The sequence below is a fragment of the Marmota flaviventris genome (assembly GCF_047511675.1).
Source record: "Marmota flaviventris isolate mMarFla1 chromosome 5 unlocalized genomic scaffold, mMarFla1.hap1 SUPER_5_unloc_1, whole genome shotgun sequence".
Lineage (NCBI taxonomy): Eukaryota > Metazoa > Chordata > Mammalia > Rodentia > Sciuridae > Marmota > Marmota flaviventris.
In genome coordinates this window covers 1,963,619-1,987,272 of record NW_027287679.1, presented here as the reverse complement: position 1 = coordinate 1,987,272, position 23,654 = coordinate 1,963,619, and the positions used below count along the sequence as shown (strand labels likewise).

At 36.6% G+C, this 23,654-nt stretch overlaps 1 protein-coding gene across 1 annotated transcript in view; it reads right to left on the bottom strand.

The window, feature by feature from the left end:
• Positions 1 to 23,654, bottom strand: part of LOC114083935 (uncharacterized) — a 138,986-nt gene that overhangs the window by 46,958 nt on the left and 68,374 nt on the right. The window contains exons 31-43 of the mRNA XM_071607127.1: positions 21,313 to 21,406; positions 19,324 to 19,422; positions 18,714 to 18,742; positions 18,547 to 18,628; positions 16,352 to 16,422; positions 11,843 to 11,936; positions 9,860 to 9,958; positions 9,533 to 9,610; positions 9,250 to 9,278; positions 9,083 to 9,164; positions 6,888 to 6,958; positions 2,377 to 2,470; positions 392 to 490 (exon numbers count right to left, since the gene is read on the bottom strand). Of these exons, the coding sequence (XP_071463228.1) occupies positions 392 to 490; positions 2,377 to 2,470; positions 6,888 to 6,958; positions 9,083 to 9,164; positions 9,250 to 9,278; positions 9,533 to 9,610; positions 9,860 to 9,958; positions 11,843 to 11,936; positions 16,352 to 16,422; positions 18,547 to 18,628; positions 18,714 to 18,742; positions 19,324 to 19,422; positions 21,313 to 21,406 (1,021 nt within the window). The remainder of the gene's footprint in view (positions 1 to 391; positions 491 to 2,376; positions 2,471 to 6,887; positions 6,959 to 9,082; positions 9,165 to 9,249; positions 9,279 to 9,532; positions 9,611 to 9,859; positions 9,959 to 11,842; positions 11,937 to 16,351; positions 16,423 to 18,546; positions 18,629 to 18,713; positions 18,743 to 19,323; positions 19,423 to 21,312; positions 21,407 to 23,654) is intronic.

The following is a 23,654-nucleotide window of genomic DNA, read 5'->3' as shown; positions in this document are numbered from 1 at the left end:
TGAATATTGACAATATATCTTTAGTAAATAAGTCTTGCAGTTAAGTTTCAAAAGGTAAGAACACCTTTGTGATCATTATAAATAATTCGGCAAGGGTACATATACAAATGTGAAGACGCAGAATGCTGGAGACCACAGAGATCTGTATTCAGAGAAAGAAAGACGAATACGGAGAATTTCAGTGTCAAAGCTGAAGTAGTCAGATGGCAGCACATATGTCAAGTGACCTATGAATTGTTTAATCCATTTTATTATACCTAAGTATCCTGTACCTCAAGATCCAGGGCAAGGTATACTTTATTTCTTATCAGTTATTTTTTTTCTGAACTAATAGGATCAGATATATGCATTTAGAATAACAGCTAATATGAACATGATTGTTTTTTCATACCCATCTGGGACTGTGGCACATCTTCTAATCCTGCTTCCTCTGTTTTAGTGGATATCGGGTTACCCTTTTCACCCGTGTACGAAGATACAGGTCCTGCATCTTAAAAAATATGAGAAAGCATAAAGAATTTAGATATGGTCATCCACAGCAATCTGTGATCTGAAAGCAGGCAGAATTGACAGGACTCAAAAGACTGTCACATAAACACATTAGTAACACTCTTAGTATTTGAGGAATAAATTCCATAAGGAATTCTAGTTTAAAAATGAGTCTGCCATAACACATACAGTCATGATTTCACATATTTTTTTGAGTGTGCTGGCCGATCCAAAAATTAGTTATCAGAATTTAGCACAGGAGTGGAATGTATTCCTGTAGCACAAAGGGACATGGTTTCATTCCAAAGAACCAAAATAATAATAATAATAATGATAATAATAATAATAATAATAATAATAATAATAATAATAATAAATAAAACTATCTTTGAAAAAAACAAATTTTCAAAAACACTTGGTCACTGATCTAAATCACTCTTAGGATGCCACACACATGGTGGGGCCTGGTGGGTGTGCAGGACAGATTTGTACAGCAGGTTGCCCTGATTTTTCCAGTCCCTACTTGTTTCAATCACCTGGGGACCAGGAATCATCCCACTTTTGGTTTGAAGGCAGGCACACTGAAAAATGCTGAATTGCATTTTATCATTTTCCCCTCTAAAATTTCCTTGCTGACTTCTTTATTTTCTTCCTCATTTTGCCTCTCTCCTAGTTTTTCATAAAACCCTCTAGAGCAGGAGACTATTTTATTTCCATTTTCTGTTTTTTTGTATGGGTTATTCGAACTCCTTCCTTCCTGGCAATGTAGCAATTTTATGTTAGAAATGTAATTTTTAAATTTTTGTCTTTTGTGTTATCCCCACTACCTAAGAAATATGCACATAATTATTGCAACATTTATTCTGGCAGTTGATCTTCTTCTATCTTGGTTTGTAGGGTCTACTAGCGTTTTTTTTTTTTTTTTTTTTTTTTTTGTCCCACAGGGACATTCTTTGCCTGGCTACAAAAAATGCTGTGGGCATACCAGGATCATTGCAATCACCTTAGAATCTATAGGAAATGTAGAAGGAAAGAACTTCTGAGTCACAATGAGCTTCTGATCATGGCCTCAACAGATGATTCATTATAGTTTGAGAGATCTAGTATAAATTTTGTTGGAATCCATTGCCTCTACCTTAACTAGAATGTAGCTCTGGGTTTCTCCCTAGGATGTTACCCTCAAATGAAAGTTCAGTCAAGCTATTATCTTTCCAAATTTAGTTTTAGATATCTGTGAATTTGGGGACCACTCTGTAACCATTTCTATTTCTTTCCACTTTCCTAATTGGTGTTTCTACCCTATACATTTTTTTGTACAGAGTAGCAACACATTTGGTGTCATTAGATTTTATACATGAAGAATCTTTTGTGATAAACAAACTTGACAATGTGGGAATTCCTTCTTCACTCCTCAATTTTATTCCATTCCAACTGTGACTAAGTCAGGAATGTTGGAAAATTTTTACTTTACACTTCATTCAGCTTTGGACCTGGAAACTCAAAAATGCTTCCCAAATTTTGAAAATGCTGCTCTTTCCCCCCCTCTTATGTAACTGAGGGTCCTTCCTTCCACTGAGTACAACTGCTACCTCTTCCTTCATTGACTCCCTGTAATTAATGCCTGTCTCAGTGTTCATATCCTCTTCTTCTCTTTCATTTCTATTTTACTTTGATTGAAGCATGTCTCAAAATGCAACTCATAATTCAGATTTTTTTAGCAATATCCCCAGTTTAACCTGTGAAAGAAACCTAATACAATATGACTCATTATATTTCTTTTTCCTTACTAGATAATACATACACTCTTGGAACAATTACAATATTTTAGTGCTCTTGCTTTAAAGCAATACGCTCACCAATGTCTTTTGCATTTTTTGTCATTCTTACCTTCTCCATGTTCGTTTGTTCTATTCTTTGCTTGTGTATAGGACCCAACAGATATACTGGAAGCACAAGCTTCTGTAGGTTGCTTACAGACACTCTGGGGAAAGTAATACCAATAATAAGTTGCATGAAGTTTTAATCATCACATATTACTTATCACCATATATATATATATATTTGTGAAATCATCAGAATTAGAAATTAGATGAGTGCATTTTGAACAAGAATATATTGTACAAGTTTCACTGTCCTAGGCAGTTCAGATTAACTGAGCTCATATATCATTCTGGCTACTGATTGGATAAAGCCAAGATGAGGGACATAGGAACTGTGTTCCCTCCGAATATACACACTGACAAGCATATACCCCAAACAACTAGCATCAGTATATAATCAGTCAACTTTGCACTGCCCAGCAGTTCTAAAAATGCTTTGAAACACTTTTAAGAATGGCACTTGGTGTTCCATAGCATTTTAAATTTGAATGGCCAATTTTTTATTCTGAAAGAATGATACTTGGTAAGATGAGAGTTTCAATTCTGTCACCTTGTGTAGGAATGATAAACTGTTGTACTTGCTTCATTTATTCATCAGAGACTTCGAAAACTTAATGCACTTCAGCAAAATATTTACCGAGTCAAAACTTATTTTAAAAAAGTAAAATATAGTGAGGAAATGTGTCTGTATGTAACATGAACATAACAGCACACACACTTGGGTAAAGTATGCAACACTTTCATTGGAGAAGAAACTAAGAGGTATTTCAAAAGAGAAAGGTGACTCCCATCTCTGAAAAGCTGACTGTTTGCAGAGGTGGGAGTCATTTGAACTGGTGCATTGCTGCTTGAAGAAAAAGACAGGCTGTGGGAAATCACAGGAGTGACACAATGGAGAGCCTGTGACCAGATGAAACCAGAAATATGAGATACTCAAAGAGGAAATGCATTCGTGGAAGAAATAGTGTAAAGCCGCAGTAGGGAAAACTAGCTTGCTATGAGAGAGGAATATGCTGACTGGTGAGCTGAGGAGAATCTCACCCATCCAATTAGGAAATGGAGAAAAGCAAGAGATAGATGTTCTCAAAACCACAAACACAAGTTCATTATAAATACATAAAATACATCTAGCATTCAGGGAAATACCCTCCCAAACTCCATTGATATTTCAGCTCATGCCATCCAGAGAGGCATTCATCAAGACTTTAAATAATAAGTGCTGGAGAGGATGTGGGTAAAAATGTACAACCGTACACTGTGGGACTGAAAATCAGGACTTCCCATCTGAAAAGCAGTATGGAGAGTCATCAGAAGATAAGGAATATGAACATCCTGTGCCCAGGGTTCCCAATCCTTGTTCTTATACCCAATTTACAATGATTCTGTATACACATGAGACACTGGAACTTCAATGTTTACAGTGGTTTCTATCACAATTAGAAAGATATGAAATGAGCCCAGATGCACCTTAACACAAAAAATGGATAAATAAACACCTAGAAACTTGGCACTGAATTTGAGCAAACTAGTTTTTCATGATACACCATCATGTCAAAATGAGTCCTCATATAGCATATAAAAACACTGCCCTAAAAATTTCTAAAATATAAAACCTGTAACATCAAAATCCCTTAAGTTTATACAAGGATGATATTTTAAAGCAAACAAGTAGGAAACTTATTATTCTAAGGCCAAATAGAACCTTTTCAGCAAAGGAAAGACTTCATTTTCCCCGCAATGTCAAGGAATATTTGATGTAATCCAAACCTTCCAGGCAGAATCTGAGCGTGTGTTTAGGAGCCTCTCCACTCCTGTTACTTTATCGCGACTTTCTTTCTGGGATATCCGAAAAATATTACCCAGTTTTTTCCTAACTTTTCAAAGACTGAATTTGGCATAAAAATGTGGTTTGGAGGTACCCATAACCATAATCAAGGCGGGAGCAGGAGAGAAACCCAGACATAGAGCTGCTGAGAGAGCTGGCACCTGTAGTCTATGTTAAGAATAGTAGTTCATGGCACTGTCATGCATCATATGGTGCTTGCAGCTCTGTGACAGCAAGGGCCAAGGCTAAATCTGATAGACAAAGGGCAGCCTGCAGTACCATAAACATGAAATGAATACTAGGCATGGTCAACCCACTCTACTGAGAATAATTTAGAATACCTACACCCCTATTAACATTACACAGGCAGTCAAAGGCACCCTCTTAAGAATTACAATATTGCCCTGAGTACATGGGCTCTCAGTGGTGTCTCATCACGAAACACTGCATCCCTTACACCTCCATGATTCAGTCGCCAGGTATCCTCCCACAACTTTAGTTGGTTACTCATCATATGGGCTCAGGATAATGAGTGACAGGCATGTGCTGAAAGCTCTCATCAGGAAGAGGTGTGTTGCTGCTGTGGACGTTCTGTAGAGTAGAGGTTCACAGCGGTACTGTCTCTTTCAAACTGGTGCTTTGGGAGTAATGAACGTGAGCAACAACTGCTAGTTGAGAATTCAAGGGACAGAAGATCCCATAAGTGCTGGGGCAAGATCAGGTAGAATGGTATTTTCACTGAGTTCTCAGAAGAAGTCACAGATTCTGAAACCAGACCATGTCTCCCATGCTCCAAGAGATTATAGGAAAAGGCCTCAGTGACTTGGAATCATGGACAGTACAAGACCACTGAGTTGGGCTGGGGATGTGGCTCAAGCGGTGCGCGCTCGCCTGGAATGCGTGCGGCCCCTGTTCGATCCTCAGCACCACATACAAACAAAGATGTTGTGTCCACCGAAAACTAACAAATAAATATTAAAAAAATTCTCCCTCTCTCTCTTGTCTCTCTCTCTCTCTCTCTCTCTCTCTCTCTCTCTCTCTCTTAAAAAAAAAGACCACTGTGTAAGAAATTCCATAATTGGGGTCTGCATTACAGATTAGTCCCCAGCCTTCATGGATTACTGGGTTTATCAGGCAATTTCTACATCCATAGACCCATCTCTCTGAGTACAAAATCAAATACTGAGAGTAATTTCCTTTGTAACTTTCAAAGTTCCCTCAGCATTATCTGGGAGGAGTTGGGGAGCAAGGAGCAGAGGAGATCCACTTGATCACACCAATGTCAGGGAAGGCCTTTTTGAGCTAGAGCAGATAAAGAAACTGATGGACAATATTTGCATCCTCCAAACCATAAAAAGCTTTAGCTTTCCAAAATTAGAAATCCTGGACAGAAGTGTCTCCATTTCAGTTATATTAGTTTAAGGGGATTGTGAAGATTTTCATGAGTTTGTTTGTGCCTTTTTTTTTCACAATATATATGATTTTCTAAGATTTTTTTTTCAGTTTTCATTTTATTTCCTTTATTACATTTTTATTCTTATTTTATATTCTTTCCTATTGTCATTAATATTGAATTTCATCCTGATTTCCTCTTCACTCTCTGCTTACTATAACCACTTTCACTATCTGTTCTTTTTAAAATTTATCATGATAATTTTATTGTCACTAATCACTTTTTTCGAGTCTTACGAGTATTCTTATTTCCTTTGAACTTCGATTAATTATTAAGTATTATAGAAACCACATTAAATATACAGTTTGTTTATATGCATGTTTTGCTTTAAGCTATGATTGTTCCTAGAGGGTCATCTTTCTCCTTGATGAGATACTGGTGAGTAAATATTTTATGTTAAATATGTTCATTTGGGAATTTGATTCTGAACAGGATGGCCTGACCCAAACACATCCCAAAGAAAAATCTGTACACTAAAAGCACACATACATAACAGCTGAACTAAAATGCTTGCAAATTCTCCTCCTAAAATATAGGGCATTATGATACCACAAAAATTTTGCAACTTCCCAGTAACTGCATCCAAGTTCTTTTTATTAATGTCCACTTCAGAGGTGGAATAAAAATGTTTAGTAATTTTCTTGATTTCTTGCATGAAAAGTAAAGGAACTAAAAGTTTTTGTTCGTACTCAAACAGGATTGATGGATACATCCTGAAAGGACCTGATTCTATAATAGGCTGTTTGGTTTCTCCTTTAAGTCTATTTCCTGCCTCAGCCTACATACTGGAGTGTGTAGGGAGACTGGAGTCTTTAATACCATCATGGATTACTGGTAATGGGAAACTAAAATTTTGAGCCTTTGGGAATGATGATCTTTAACATGAATGTGTTCACTGGCCATTTCAATTATATACTCTTCAACTTTCAACTGGATATTTCCGAGGCTTAGATTTAATCCTCATTACGTGAGGAGGTCACACAGAAGAAAATTGAAACAATACTCAAAAAAATCTCCCCACATTACTAAGATGAAGGTTACTTTTAAGCTTCTGTTTAAAATCATGTGATTTCTAAAGCTATTTTCATGTTCATGTTGTGTTACATTTTTAGACTTAAATATTAAATTATGACCTTGATTTCTAAGTATGTATTGTGTGATGTCATTTTGTTTGGCATAATCTTCCTTCCCATCAAAGAAGAGAAATAGACCATGAATTTAAATTGACACATTTACTTACCTGTCCATGGCTTTTATCCATGCCATCAACCCCCTCCTTCAATTCCTCTGATGACATATGGCAATGTGAATCTGGGGATAAATGCATAGATGTACTTTCTTAAACTACTTAAAAGAGTTAGACTGAGTGAAAATCTAGCCAACTAAAAACATAATTGTAATAATCATACAATTTGATTTTCATAATGATACGTTTTTAGGTAAGTTTAATTTTAGGTGAATGTTTATGCTGTTGGAAATTTTTGGATTCTTGTGTCAGCTTGGTGGCTGTACCCAGAGCCATGTGTATCCTTGGCAAGAACGCAAGTACTTACTTCAAATAAAAGGCCTTTATTTTTATTTATTTATTTACTTTTGAAGACAGAGTGTCTGAATATTCCCTGGCTCACTGGGAACCTGACATCAGCCTGCCTCAGTCTCTAACTAAGCTGAAATTACAGATGAGTCCCTCTTCACCCAGGGTGTATTGAGTGATTTAGCAGGGATTTTTACTAATCTAATGCTTCAACAAAACAAGAGTTCACCATATTCAATGCACATGATATCTCAAAGATTCAACCACTCAAAGAAAAATGATATTTTGAAGAAAAAAATGCTAAAATTACAATGGAAAGAAGACACTTCACACTGTTTACTATGTCTTTTTCCTAATAGTAATTTTTAATGAACCACTGCATGTAACTTTGGTGTCAACAAAAAAGTATGTGTATATACGATCACTGTGATACCTTTGACAGTGAACCACATATTCCTTTCCTTTCCTTTACCTGCATTTCTTCTGTTAGGATTCACTCTGTTTTTGGAAGCATTACTCATGGTGCCTATTATTCCTGACATAAACTGTTTTTGCTTCTCTGGCGTTAGCTATCTCAGATCTTGACCCGCAATTGTACTGAGTAAAAATCAGTTGGCCTGTAAGTTATTCATTCTCTGTCTAGTTCACTAGGTCCTGGACTACAGGAGATGTTCTTAAAACACACAGGTTTGAACACCCCATAATTGAGTGTCAGGTAAGTGCCTGAGGCAATAACACTTGGCGTGGATGGTGTCTTTTCTCGAGGTAGGGATGAACGGAGACTCGAGGAGTGAGGCCATCAGCCAGAGGCAGAGAATGGTGAAAATGTGGAAGGCTATAGCATGACATAGAGACAAGGGTTAAGGGGGACGGTATATGTCTGATGATACAGGGATTGGTGAAAACTGCCAGAAGATCATGCAGGTAGAAACGGGCTAAACATACAGTTAGGAAGAATTTGCATTGTGAAAGATGCCTCGAAATGTTGAGATGGTTGGACATACACAGAGCTAACACTTTCATCTAGGCCATGTATCCATATATAGCTGGAACTATCTCAAATCTGTGGGCACATGAGCTTGAGGGGCATGATCATGAATGGAGATGAATAAAGAAAATGCAAAAGTGCACTATGGGGTTGATGCAGGACTGAATGAAGGAATGTCTTCAAAAGGATCTGGGTTCTGTTTTTACCATACAGAGGTAACAGACAAACAACAAGTCAAAGAATAATGAGCAAAGACTCCATTGGGATGTGGAAGAATTTATGGATTGATTACTCTGAGATAAAATTTCAGGAAAGAGTGTTCACCAGCAAATGTTCACTTTAGAAGCAAGGGATAAACTAAAGTATATATGATCATTCCTTTTATTATTTCTTGCCTCAAACTGACCACAAGAGTTGTCAAAGTCAGTACCTAATTAGCATAAAAACAAGTTTGATGCATTTGGTTGATACACTAGATGTCAGGGTAGAGTGCACATTGTCTTTTAAATTAGATTTTCTTGTATTTCACAGACCGGCCTTGACATCTTGGCTTCAAGAAAAATACAAGTCCTCATCATCTCAGGATTCTGGATTTCAATCCTGCTCCCCTGGACCTACTTTTAAAATTGGGTTGGGAAGAAAAATCAGCCTCACAATCCAACTGACAAGTGTCATGACTCCGATTTGGGAAGTTTAATTGTAGAAACACCTAGGATATAGGTTATTTTAAAACATCTTTTCCTCATAGATTTACAGAAATATTTTGAAATGTGGATGCACCACCAACACAGACCTGATGGGGCAAATCCTCCCAACACATGGCACAAATGGATATATCAGGAGTGAAAAGTTTGCTATCATTCCCAAGGTTTAATCATAGGTAGTTTTATAGAAGTTGTACTGCAAAAGTTACCTGATTTCCGTTTTATTTTTTGCTTCCACCATTTTTGTTTTTTGAGAGCTGTATCTTTGCTTTTAATGGTAGGCTTCATGTGCTTGGAGACAAGATAATACGTAAATATTTTACAGTGCATACAGCATGCATTTAATAATATAACACAAACATAGAAGATGATTTACCTTGTATAAAGCATGTACGTCTTTAGATACTGAAAAGCAAATGAAATACATAATCAATAAAATCTGAACATAAAAAGAAAACACACTCATATTCCTACTAAGTGAGTACAGAGCTCAGTCCAATGATAACTATTTTTATTAGCATTGATAAAGATTACATTAGCTTTGGAGTTTTAAGTTTGGGGATTTTTGTTGATCACAAGACTGAAATGTTCTAAATGAATATTGACAATATATCTTTAGTAAATAAGTCTTGCAGTTAAGTTTCAAAAGGTAAGAACACCTTTGTGATCATTATAAATAATTCGGCAAGGGTACATATACAAATGTGAAGACGCAGAATGCTGGAGACCACAGAGATCTGTATTCAGAGAAAGAAAGACGAATACGGAGAATTTCAGTGTCAAAGCTGAAGTAGTCAGATGGCAGCACATATGTCAAGTGACCTATGAATTGTTTAATCCATTTTATTATACCTAAGTATCCTGTACCTCAAGATCCAGGGCAAGGTATACTTTATTTCTTATCAGTTATTTTTTTTCTGAACTAATAGGATCAGATATATGCATTTAGAATAACAGCTAATATGAACATGATTGTTTTTTCATACCCATCTGGGACTGTGGCACATCTTCTAATCCTGCTTCCTCTCTTTTAGTGGATATCGGGTTACCCTTTTCACCCGTGTACGAAGATACAGGTCCTGCATCTTAAAAAATATGAGAAAGCATAAAGAATTTAGATATGGTCATCCACAGCAATCTGTGATCTGAAAGCAGGCAGAATTGACAGGACTCAAAAGACTGTCACATAAACACATTAGTAACACTCTTAGTATTTGAGGAATAAATTCCATAAGGAATTCTAGTTTAAAAATGAGTCTGCCATAACACATACAGTCATGATTTCACATATTTTTTTGAGTGTGCTGGCCGATCCAAAAATTAGTTATCAGAATTTAGCACAGGAGTGGAATGTATTCCTGTAGCACAAAGGGACATGGTTTCATTCCAAAGAACCAAAATAATAATAATAATAATGATAATAATAATAATAATAATAATAATAATAATAATAATAATAATAAATAAAACTATCTTTGAAAAAAACAAATTTTCAAAAACACTTGGTCACTGATCTAAATCACTCTTAGGATGCCACACACATGGTGGGGCCTGGTGGGTGTGCAGGACAGATTTGTACAGCAGGTTGCCCTGATTTTTCCAGTCCCTACTTGTTTCAATCACCTGGGGACCAGGAATCATCCCACTTTTGGTTTGAAGGCAGGCACACTGAAAAATGCTGAATTGCATTTTATCATTTTCCCCTCTAAAATTTCCTTGCTGACTTCTTTATTTTCTTCCTCATTTTGCCTCTCTCCTAGTTTTTCATAAAACCCTCTAGAGCAGGAGACTATTTTATTTCCATTTTCTGTTTTTTTGTATGGGTTATTCGAACTCCTTCCTTCCTGGCAATGTAGCAATTTTATGTTAGAAATGTAATTTTTAAATTTTTGTCTTTTGTGTTATCCCCACTACCTAAGAAATATGCACATAATTATTGCAACATTTATTCTGGCAGTTGATCTTCTTCTATCTTGGTTTGTAGGGTCTACTAGCGTTTTTTTTTTTTTTTTTTTTTGTCCCACAGGGACATTCTTTGCCTGGCTACAAAAAATGCTGTGGGCATACCAGGATCATTGCAATCACCTTAGAATCTATAGGAAATGTAGAAGGAAAGAACTTCTGAGTCACAATGAGCTTCTGATCATGGCCTCAACAGATGATTCATTATAGTTTGAGAGATCTAGTATAAATTTTGTTGGAATCCATTGCCTCTACCTTAACTAGAATGTAGCTCTGGGTTTCTCCCTAGGATGTTACCCTCAAATGAAAGTTCAGTCAAGCTATTATCTTTCCAAATTTAGTTTTAGATATCTGTGAATTTGGGGACCACTCTGTAACCATTTCTATTTCTTTCCACTTTCCTAATTGGTGTTTCTACCCTATACATTTTTTTGTACAGAGTAGCAACACATTTGGTGTCATTAGATTTTATACATGAAGAATCTTTTGTGATAAACAAACTTGACAATGTGGGAATTCCTTCTTCACTCCTCAATTTTATTCCATTCCAACTGTGACTAAGTCAGGAATGTTGGAAAATTTTTACTTTACACTTCATTCAGCTTTGGACCTGGAAACTCAAAAATGCTTCCCAAATTTTGAAAATGCTGCTCTTTCCCCCCCTCTTATGTAACTGAGGGTCCTTCCTTCCACTGAGTACAACTGCTACCTCTTCCTTCATTGACTCCCTGTAATTAATGCCTGTCTCAGTGTTCATATCCTCTTCTTCTCTTTCATTTCTATTTTACTTTGATTGAAGCATGTCTCAAAATGCAACTCATAATTCAGATTTTTTTAGCAATATCCCCAGTTTAACCTGTGAAAGAAACCTAATACAATATGACTCATTATATTTCTTTTTCCTTACTAGATAATACATACACTCTTGGAACAATTACAATATTTTAGTGCTCTTGCTTTAAAGCAATACGCTCACCAATGTCTTTTGCATTTTTTGTCATTCTTACCTTCTCCATGTTCGTTTGTTCTATTCTTTGCTTGTGTATAGGACCCAACAGATATACTGGAAGCACAAGCTTCTGTAGGTTGCTTACAGACACTCTGGGGAAAGTAATACCAATAATAAGTTGCATGAAGTTTTAATCATCACATATTACTTATCACCATATATATATATATATATTTGTGAAATCATCAGAATTAGAAATTAGATGAGTGCATTTTGAACAAGAATATATTGTACAAGTTTCACTGTCCTAGGCAGTTAAGATTAACTGAGCTCATATATCATTCTGGCTACTGATTGGATAAAGCCAAGATGAGGGACATAGGAACTGTGTTCCCTCCGAATATACACACTGACAAGCATATACCCCAAACAACTAGCATCAGTATATAATCAGTCAACTTTGCACTGCCCAGCAGTTCTAAAAATGCTTTGAAACACTTTTAAGAATGGCACTTGGTGTTCCATAGCATTTTAAATTTGAATGGCCAATTTTTTATTCTGAAAGAATGATACTTGGTAAGATGAGAGTTTCAATTCTGTCACCTTGTGTAGGAATGATAAACTGTTGTACTTGCTTCATTTATTCATCAGAGACTTCGAAAACTTAATGCACTTCAGCAAAATATTTACCGAGTCAAAACTTATTTTAAAAAAGTAAAATATAGTGAGGAAATGTGTCTGTATGTAACATGAACATAACAGCACACACACTTGGGTAAAGTATGCAACACTTTCATTGGAGAAGAAACTAAGAGGTATTTCAAAAGAGAAAGGTGACTCCCATCTCTGAAAAGCTGACTGTTTGCAGAGGTGGGAGTCATTTGAACTGGTGCATTGCTGCTTGAAGAAAAAGACAGGCTGTGGGAAATCACAGGAGTGACACAATGGAGAGCCTGTGACCAGATGAAACCAGAAATATGAGATACTCAAAGAGGAAATGCATTCGTGGAAGAAATAGTGTAAAGCCGCAGTAGGGAAAACTAGCTTGCTATGAGAGAGGAATATGCTGACTGGTGAGCTGAGGAGAATCTCACCCATCCAATTAGGAAATGGAGAAAAGCAAGAGATAGATGTTCTCAAAACCACAAACACAAGTTCATTATAAATACATAAAATACATCTAGCATTCAGGGAAATACCCTCCCAAACTCCATTGATATTTCAGCTCATGCCATCCAGAGAGGCATTCATCAAGACTTTAAATAATAAGTGCTGGAGAGGATGTGGGTAAAAATGTACAACCGTACACTGTGGGACTGAAAATCAGGACTTCCCATCTGAAAAGCAGTATGGAGAGTCATCAGAAGATAAGGAATATGAACATCCTGTGCCCAGGGTTCCCAATCCTTGTTCTTATACCCAATTTACAATGATTCTGTATACACATGAGACACTGGAACTTCAATGTTTACAGTGGTTTCTATCACAATTAGAAAGATATGAAATGAGCCCAGATGCACCTTAACACAAAAAATGGATAAATAAACACCTAGAAACTTGGCACTGAATTTGAGCAAACTAGTTTTTCATGATACACCATCATGTCAAAATGAGTCCTCATATAGCATATAAAAACACTGCCCTAAAAATTTCTAAAATATAAAACCTGTAACATCAAAATCCCTTAAGTTTATACAAGGATGATATTTTAAAGCAAACAAGTAGGAAACTTATTATTCTAAGGCCAAATAGAACCTTTTCAGCAAAGGAAAGACTTCATTTTCCCCGCAATGTCAAGGAATATTTGATGTAATCCAAACCTTCCAGGCAGAATCTGAGCGTGTGTTTAGGAGCCTCTCCACTCCTGTTACTTTATCGCGACTTTCTTTCTGGGATATCCGAAAAATATTACCCAGTTTTTTCCTAACTTTTCAAAGACTGAATTTGGCATAAAAATGTGGTTTGGAGGTACCCATAACCATAATCAAGGCGGGAGCAGGAGAGAAACCCAGACATAGAGCTGCTGAGAGAGCTGGCACCTGTAGTCTATGTTAAGAATAGTAGTTCATGGCACTGTCATGCATCATATGGTGCTTGCAGCTCTGTGACAGCAAGGGCCAAGGCTAAATCTGATAGACAAAGGGCAGCCTGCAGTACCATAAACATGAAATGAATACTAGGCATGGTCAACCCACTCTACTGAGAATAATTTAGAATACCTACACCCCTATTAACATTACACAGGCAGTCAAAGGCACCCTCTTAAGAATTACAATATTGCCCTGAGTACATGGGCTCTCAGTGGTGTCTCATCACGAAACACTGCATCCCTTACACCTCCATGATTCAGTCGCCAGGTATCCTCCCACAACTTTAGTTGGTTACTCATCATATGGGCTCAGGATAATGAGTGACAGGCATGTGCTGAAAGCTCTCATCAGGAAGAGGTGTGTTGCTGCTGTGGACGTTCTGTAGAGTAGAGGTTCACAGCGGTACTGTCTCTTTCAAACTGGTGCTTTGGGAGTAATGAACGTGAGCAACAACTGCTAGTTGAGAATTCAAGGGACAGAAGATCCCATAAGTGCTGGGGCAAGATCAGGTAGAATGGTATTTTCACTGAGTTCTCAGAAGAAGTCACAGATTCTGAAACCAGACCATGTCTCCCATGCTCCAAGAGATTATAGGAAAAGGCCTCAGTGACTTGGAATCATGGACAGTACAAGACCACTGAGTTGGGCTGGGGATGTGGCTCAAGCGGTGCGCGCTCGCCTGGAATGCGTGCGGCCCCTGTTCGATCCTCAGCACCACATACAAACAAAGATGTTGTGTCCACCGAAAACTAACAAATAAATATTAAAAAAATTCTCCCTCTCTCTCTTGTCTCTCTCTCTCTCTCTCTCTCTCTCTCTCTCTCTCTTAAAAAAAAAGACCACTGTGTAAGAAATTCCATAATTGGGGTCTGCATTACAGATTAGTCCCCAGCCTTCATGGATTACTGGGTTTATCAGGCAATTTCTACATCCATAGACCCATCTCTCTGAGTACAAAATCAAATACTGAGAGTAATTTCCTTTGTAACTTTCAAAGTTCCCTCAGCATTATCTGGGAGGAGTTGGGGAGCAAGGAGCAGAGGAGATCCACTTGATCACACCAATGTCAGGGAAGGCCTTTTTGAGCTAGAGCAGATAAAGAAACTGATGGACAATATTTGCATCCTCCAAACCATAAAAAGCTTTAGCTTTCCAAAATTAGAAATCCTGGACAGAAGTGTCTCCATTTCAGTTATATTAGTTTAAGGGGATTGTGAAGATTTTCATGAGTTTGTTTGTGCCTTTTTTTTTCACAATATATATGATTTTCTAAGATTTTTTTTTCAGTTTTCATTTTATTTCCTTTATTACATTTTTATTCTTATTTTATATTCTTTCCTATTGTCATTAATATTGAATTTCATCCTGATTTCCTCTTCACTCTCTGCTTACTATAACCACTTTCACTATCTGTTCTTTTTAAAATTTATCATGATAATTTTATTGTCACTAATCACTTTTTTCGAGTCTTACGAGTATTCTTATTTCCTTTGAACTTCGATTAATTATTAAGTATTATAGAAACCACATTAAATATACAGTTTGTTTATATGCATGTTTTGCTTTAAGCTATGATTGTTCCTAGAGGGTCATCTTTCTCCTTGATGAGATACTGGTGAGTAAATATTTTATGTTAAATATGTTCATTTGGGAATTTGATTCTGAACAGGATGGCCTGACCCAAACACATCCCAAAGAAAAATCTGTACACTAAAAGCACACATACATAACAGCTGAACTAAAATGCTTGCAAATTCTCCTCCTAAAATATAGGGCATTATGATACCACAAAAATTTTGCAACTTCCCAGTAACTGCATCCAAGTTCTTTTTATTAATGTCCACTTCAGAGGTGGAATAAAAATGTTTAGTAATTTTCTTGATTTCTTGCATGAAAAGTAAAGGAACTAAAAGTTTTTGTTCGTACTCAAACAGGATTGATGGATACATCCTGAAAGGACCTGATTCTATAATAGGCTGTTTGGTTTCTCCTTTAAGTCTATTTCCTGCCTCAGCCTACATACTGGAGTGTGTAGGGAGACTGGAGTCTTTAATACCATCATGGATTACTGGTAATGGGAAACTAAAATTTTGAGCCTTTGGGAATGATGATCTTTAACATGAATGTGTTCACTGGCCATTTCAATTATATACTCTTCAACTTTCAACTGGATATTTCCGAGGCTTAGATTTAATCCTCATTACGTGAGGAGGTCACACAGAAGAAAATTGAAACAATACTCAAAAAAATCTCCCCACATTACTAAGATGAAGGTTACTTTTAAGCTTCTGTTTAAAATCATGTGATTTCTAAAGCTATTTTCATGTTCATGTTGTGTTACATTTTTAGACTTAAATATTAAATTATGACCTTGATTTCTAAGTATGTATTGTGTGATGTCATTTTGTTTGGCATAATCTTCCTTCCCATCAAAGAAGAGAAATAGACCATGAATTTAAATTGACACATTTACTTACCTGTCCATGGCTTTTATCCATGCCATCAACCCCCTCCTTCAATTCCTCTGATGACATATGGCAATGTGAATCTGGGGATAAATGCATAGATGTACTTTCTTAAACTACTTAAAAGAGTTAGACTGAGTGAAAATCTAGCCAACTAAAAACATAATTGTAATAATCATACAATTTGATTTTCATAATGATACGTTTTTAGGTAAGTTTAATTTTAGGTGAATGTTTATGCTGTTGGAAATTTTTGGATTCTTGTGTCAGCTTGGTGGCTGTACCCAGAGCCATGTGTATCCTTGGCAAGAACGCAAGTACTTACTTCAAATAAAAGGCCTTTATTTTTATTTATTTATTTACTTTTGAAGACAGAGTGTCTGAATATTCCCTGGCTCACTGGGAACCTGACATCAGCCTGCCTCAGTCTCTAACTAAGCTGAAATTACAGATGAGTCCCTCTTCACCCAGGGTGTATTGAGTGATTTAGCAGGGATTTTTACTAATCTAATGCTTCAACAAAACAAGAGTTCACCATATTCAATGCACATGATATCTCAAAGATTCAACCACTCAAAGAAAAATGATATTTTGAAGAAAAAAATGCTAAAATTACAATGGAAAGAAGACACTTCACACTGTTTACTATGTCTTTTTCCTAATAGTAATTTTTAATGAACCACTGCATGTAACTTTGGTGTCAACAAAAAAGTATGTGTATATACGATCACTGTGATACCTTTGACAGTGAACCACATATTCCTTTCCTTTCCTTTACCTGCATTTCTTCTGTTAGGATTCACTCTGTTTTTGGAAGCATTACTCATGGTGCCTATTATTCCTGACATAAACTGTTTTTGCTTCTCTGGCGTTAGCTATCTCAGATCTTGACCCGCAATTGTACTGAGTAAAAATCAGTTGGCCTGTAAGTTATTCATTCTCTGTCTAGTTCACTAGGTCCTGGACTACAGGAGATGTTCTTAAAACACACAGGTTTGAACACCCCATAATTGAGTGTCAGGTAAGTGCCTGAGGCAATAACACTTGGCGTGGATGGTGTCTTTTCTCGAGGTAGGGATGAACGGAGACTCGAGGAGTGAGGCCATCAGCCAGAGGCAGAGAATGGTGAAAATGTGGAAGGCTATAGCATGACATAGAGACAAGGGTTAAGGGGGACGGTATATGTCTGATGATACAGGGATTGGTGAAAACTGCCAGAAGATCATGCAGGTAGAAACGGGCTAAACATACAGTTAGGAAGAATTTGCATTGTGAAAGATGCCTCGAAATGTTGAGATGGTTGGACATACACAGAGCTAACACTTTCATCTAGGCCATGTATCCATATATAGCTGGAACTATCTCAAATCTGTGGGCACATGAGCTTGAGGGGCATGAACATGAATGGAGATGAATAAAGAAAATGCAAAAGTGCACTATGGGGTTGATGCAGGACTGAATGAAGGAATGTCTTCAAAAGGATCTGGGTTCTGTTTTTACCATACAGAGGTAACAGACAAACAACAAGTCAAAGAATAATGAGCAAAGACTCCATTGGGATGTGGAAGAATTTATGGATTGATTACTCTGAGATAAAATTTCAGGAAAGAGTGTTCACCAGCAAATGTTCACTTTAGAAGCAAGGGATAAACTAAAGTATATATGATCATTCCTTTTATTATTTCTTGCCTCAAACTGACCACAAGAGTTGTCAAAGTCAGTACCTAATTAGCATAAAAACAAGTTTGATGCATTTGGTTGATACACTAGATGTCAGGGTAGAGTGCACATTGTCTTTTAAATTAGATTTTCTTGTATTTCACAGACCGGCCTTGACATCTTGGCTTCAAGAAAAATACAAGTCCTCATCATCTCAGGATTCTGGATTTCAATCCTGCTCCCCTGGACCTACTTTTAAAATTGGGTTGGGAAGAAAAATCAGCCTCACAATCCAACTGACAAGTGTCATGACTCCGATTTGGGAAGTTTAATTGTAGAAACACCTAGGATATAGGTTATTTTAAAACATCTTTTCCTCATAGATTTACAGAAATATTTTGAAATGTGGATGCACCACCAACACAGACCTGATGGGGCAAATCCTCCCAACACATGGCACAAATGGATATATCAGGAGTGAAAAGTTTGCTATCATTCCCAAGGTTTAATCATAGGTAGTTTTATAGAAGTTGTACTGCAAAAGTTACCTGATTTCCGTTTTATTTTTTGCTTCCACCATTTTTGTTTTTTGAGAGCTGTATCTTTGCTTTTAATGGTAGGCTTCATGTGCTTGGAGACAAGATAATACGTAAATATTTTACAGTGCATACAGCATGCATTTAATAATATAACACAAACATAGAAGATGATTTACCTTGTATAAAGCATGTACGTCTTTAGATACTGAAAAGCAAATGAAATACATAATCAATAAAATCTGAACATAAAAAGAAAACACACTCATATTCCTACTAAGTGAGTACAGAGCTCAGTCCAATGATAACTATTTTTATTAGCATTGATAAAGATTACATTAGCTTTGGAGTTTTAAGTTTGGGGATTTTTGTTGATCACAAGACTGAAATGTTCTAAATGAATATTGACAATATATCTTTAGTAAATAAGTCTTGCAGTTAAGTTTCAAAAGGTAAGAACACCTTTGTGATCATTATAAATAATTCGGCAAGGGTACATATACAAATGTGAAGACGCAGAATGCTGGAGACCACAGAGATCTGTATTCAGAGAAAGAAAGACGAATACGGAGAATTTCAGTGTCAAAGCTGAAGTAGTCAGATGGCAGCACATATGTCAAGTGACCTATGAATTGTTTAATCCATTTTATTATACCTAAGTATCCTGTACCTCAAGATCCAGGGCAAGGTATACTTTATTTCTTATCAGTTATTTTTTTTCTGAACTAATAGGATCAGATATATGCATTTAGAATAACAGCTAATATGAACATGATTGTTTTTTCATACCCATCTGGGACTGTGGCACATCTTCTAATCCTGCTTCCTCTGTTTTAGTGGATATCGGGTTACCCTTTTCACCCGTGTACGAAGATACAGGTCCTGCATCTTAAAAAATATGAGAAAGCATAAAGAATTTAGATATGGTCATCCACAGCAATCTGTGATCTGAAAGCAGGCAGAATTGACAGGACTCAAAAGACTGTCACATAAACACATTAGTAACACTCTTAGTATTTGAGGAATAAATTCCATAAGGAATTCTAGTTTAAAAATGAGTCTGCCATAACACATACAGTCATGATTTCACATATTTTTTTGAGTGTGCTGGCCGATCCAAAAATTAGTTATCAGAATTTAGCACAGGAGTGGAATGTATTCCTGTAGCACAAAGGGACATGGTTTCATTCCAAAGAACCAAAATAATAATAATAATAATAATGATAATAATAATAATAATAATAATAATAATAATAATAATAATAAATAAAACTATCTTTGAAAAAAACAAATTTTCAAAAACACTTGGTCACTGATCTAAATCACTCTTAGGATGCCACACACATGGTGGGGCCTGGTGGGTGTGCAGGACAGATTTGTACAGCAGGTTGCCCTGATTTTTCCAGTCCCTACTTGTTTCAATCACCTGGGGACCAGGAATCATCCCACTTTTGGTTTGAAGGCAGGCACACTGAAAAATGCTGAATTGCATTTTATCATTTTCCCCTCTAAAATTTCCTTGCTGACTTCTTTATTTTCTTCCTCATTTTGCCTCTCTCCTAGTTTTTCATAAAACCCTCTAGAGCAGGAGACTATTTTATTTCCATTTTCTGTTTTTTTGTATGGGTTATTCGAACTCCTTCCTTCCTGGCAATGTAGCAATTTTATGTTAGAAATGTAATTTTTAAATTTTTGTCTTTTGTGTTATCCCCACTACCTAAGAAATATGCACATAATTATTGCAACATTTATTCTGGCAGTTGATCTTCTTCTATCTTGGTTTGTAGGGTCTACTAGCGTTTTTTTTTTTTTTTTTTTTTTTTTTTGTCCCACAGGGACATTCTTTGCCTGGCTACAAAAAATGCTGTGGGCATACCAGGATCATTGCAATCACCTTAGAATCTATAGGAAATGTAGAAGGAAAGAACTTCTGAGTCACAATGAGCTTCTGATCATGGCCTCAACAGATGATTCATTATAGTTTGAGAGATCTAGTATAAATTTTGTTGGAATCCATTGCCTCTACCTTAACTAGAATGTAGCTCTGGGTTTCTCCCTAGGATGTTACCCTCAAATGAAAGTTCAGTCAAGCTATTATCTTTCCAAATTTAGTTTTAGATATCTGTGAATTTGGGGACCACTCTGTAACCATTTCTATTTCTTTCCACTTTCCTAATTGGTGTTTCTACCCTATACATTTTTTTGTACAGAGTAGCAACACATTTGGTGTCATTAGATTTTATACATGAAGAATCTTTTGTGATAAACAAACTTGACAATGTGGGAATTCCTTCTTCACTCCTCAATTTTATTCCATTCCAACTGTGACTAAGTCAGGAATGTTGGAAAATTTTTACTTTACACTTCATTCAGCTTTGGACCTGGAAACTCAAAAATGCTTCCCAAATTTTGAAAATGCTGCTCTTTCCCCCCCCTCTTATGTAACTGAGGGTCCTTCCTTCCACTGAGTACAACTGCTACCTCTTCCTTCATTGACTCCCTGTAATTAATGCCTGTCTCAGTGTTCATATCCTCTTCTTCTCTTTCATTTCTATTTTACTTTGATTGAAGCATGTCTCAAAATGCAACTCATAATTCAGATATTTTAGCAATATCCCCAGTTTAACCTGTGACAGAAACCTAATACAATATGACTCATTATATTTCTTTTTCCTTACTAGATAATACATACACTCTTGGAACAATTACAATATTTTAGTGCTCTTGCTTTAAAGCAATACGCTCACCAATGTCTTTTGCATTTTTTGTCATTCTTACCTTCTCCATGTTCGTTTGTTCTATTCTTTGCTTGTGTATAGGACCCAACAGATATACTGGAAGCACAAGCTTCTGTAGGTTGCTTACAGACACTCTGGGGAAAGTAATACCAATCATAAGTTGCATGAAGTTTTAATCATCACATATTACTTATCACCATATATATATATATATTTGTGAAATCATCAGAATTAGAAATTAGATGAGTGCATTTTGAACAAGAATATATTGTACAAGTTTCACTGTCCTAGGCAGTTCAGATTAACTGAGCTCATATATCATTCTGGCTACTGATTGGATAAAGCCAAGATGAGGGACATAGGAACTGTGTTCCCTCCGAATATACACACTGACAAGCATATACCCCAAACAACTAGCATCAGTATATAATCAGTCAACTTTGCACTGCCCAGCAGTTCTAAAAATGCTTTGAAACACTTTTAAGAATGGCACTTGGTGTTCCATAGCATTTTAAATTTGAATGGCCAATTTTTTATTCTGAAAGAATGATACTTGGTAAGATGAGAGTTTCAATTCTGTCACCTTGTGTAGGAATGATAAACTGTTGTACTTGCTTCATTTATTCATCAGAGACTTCGAAAACTTAATGCACTTCAGCAAAATATTTACCGAGTCAAAACTTATTTTAAAAAAGTAAAATATAGTGAGGAAATGTGTCTGTATGTAACATGAACATAACAGCACACACACTTGGGTAAAGTATGCAACACTTTCATTGGAGAAGAAACTAAGAGGTATTTCAAAAGAGAAAGGTGACTCCCATCTCTGAAAAGCTGACTGTTTGCAGAGGTGGGAGTCATTTGAACTGGTGCATTGCTGCTTGAAGAAAAAGACAGGCTGTGGGAAATCACAGGAGTGACACAATGGAGAGCCTGTGACCAGATGAAACCAGAAATATGAGATACTCAAAGAGGAAATGCATTCGTGGAAGAAATAGTGTAAAGCCGCAGTAGGGAAAACTAGCTTGCTATGAGAGAGGAATATGCTGACTGGTGAGCTGAGGAGAATCTCACCCATCCAATTAGGAAATGGAGAAAAGCAAGAGATAGATGTTCTCAAAACCACAAACACAAGTTCATTATAAATACATAAAATACATCTAGCATTCAGGGAAATACCCTCCCAAACTCCATTGATATTTCAGCTCATGCCATCCAGAGAGGCATTCATCAAGACTTTAAATAATAAGTGCTGGAGAGGATGTGGGTAAAAATGTACAACCGTACACTGTGGGACTGAAAATCAGGACTTCCCATCTGAAAAGCAGTATGGAGAGTCATCAGAAGATAAGGAATATGAACATCCTGTGCCCAGGGTTCCCAATCCTTGTTCTTATACCCAATTTACAATGATTCTGTATACACATGAGACACTGGAACTTCAATGTTTACAGTGGTTTCTATCACAATTAGAAAGATATGAAATGAGCCCAGATGCACCTTAACACAAAAAATGGATAAATAAACACCTAGAAACTTGGCACTGAATTTGAGCAAACTAGTTTTTCATGATACACCATCATGTCAAAATGAGTCCTCATATAGCATATAAAAACACTGCCCTAAAAATTTCTAAAATATAAAACCTGTAACATCAAAATCCCTTAAGTTTATACAAGGATGATATTTTAAAGCAAACAAGTAGGAAACTTATTATTCTAAGGCCAAATAGAACCTTTTCAGCAAAGGAAAGACTTCATTTTCCCCGCAATGTCAAGGAATATTTGATGTAATCCAAACCTTCCAGGCAGAATCTGAGCGTGTGTTTAGGAGCCTCTCCACTCCTGTTACTTTATCGCGACTTTCTTTCTGGGATATCCGAAAAATATTACCCAGTTTTTTCCTAACTTTTCAAAGACTGAATTTGGCATAAAAATGTGGTTTGGAGGTACCCATAACCATAATCAAGGCGGGAGCAGGAGAGAAACCCAGACATAGAGCTGCTGAGAGAGCTGGCACCTGTAGTCTATGTTAAGAATAGTAGTTCATGGCACTGTCATGCATCATATGGTGCTTGCAGCTCTGTGACAGCAAGGGCCAAGGCTAAATCTGATAGACAAAGGGCAGCCTGCAGTACCATAAACATGAAATGAATACTAGGCATGGTCAACCCACTCTACTGAGAATAATTTAGAATACCTACACCCCTATTAACATTACACAGGCAGTCAAAGGCACCCTCTTAAGAATTACAATATTGCCCTGAGTACATGGGCTCTCAGTGGTGTCTCATCACGAAACACTGCATCCCTTACACCTCCATGATTCAGTCGCCAGGTATCCTCCCACAACTTTAGTTGGTTACTCATCATATGGGCTCAG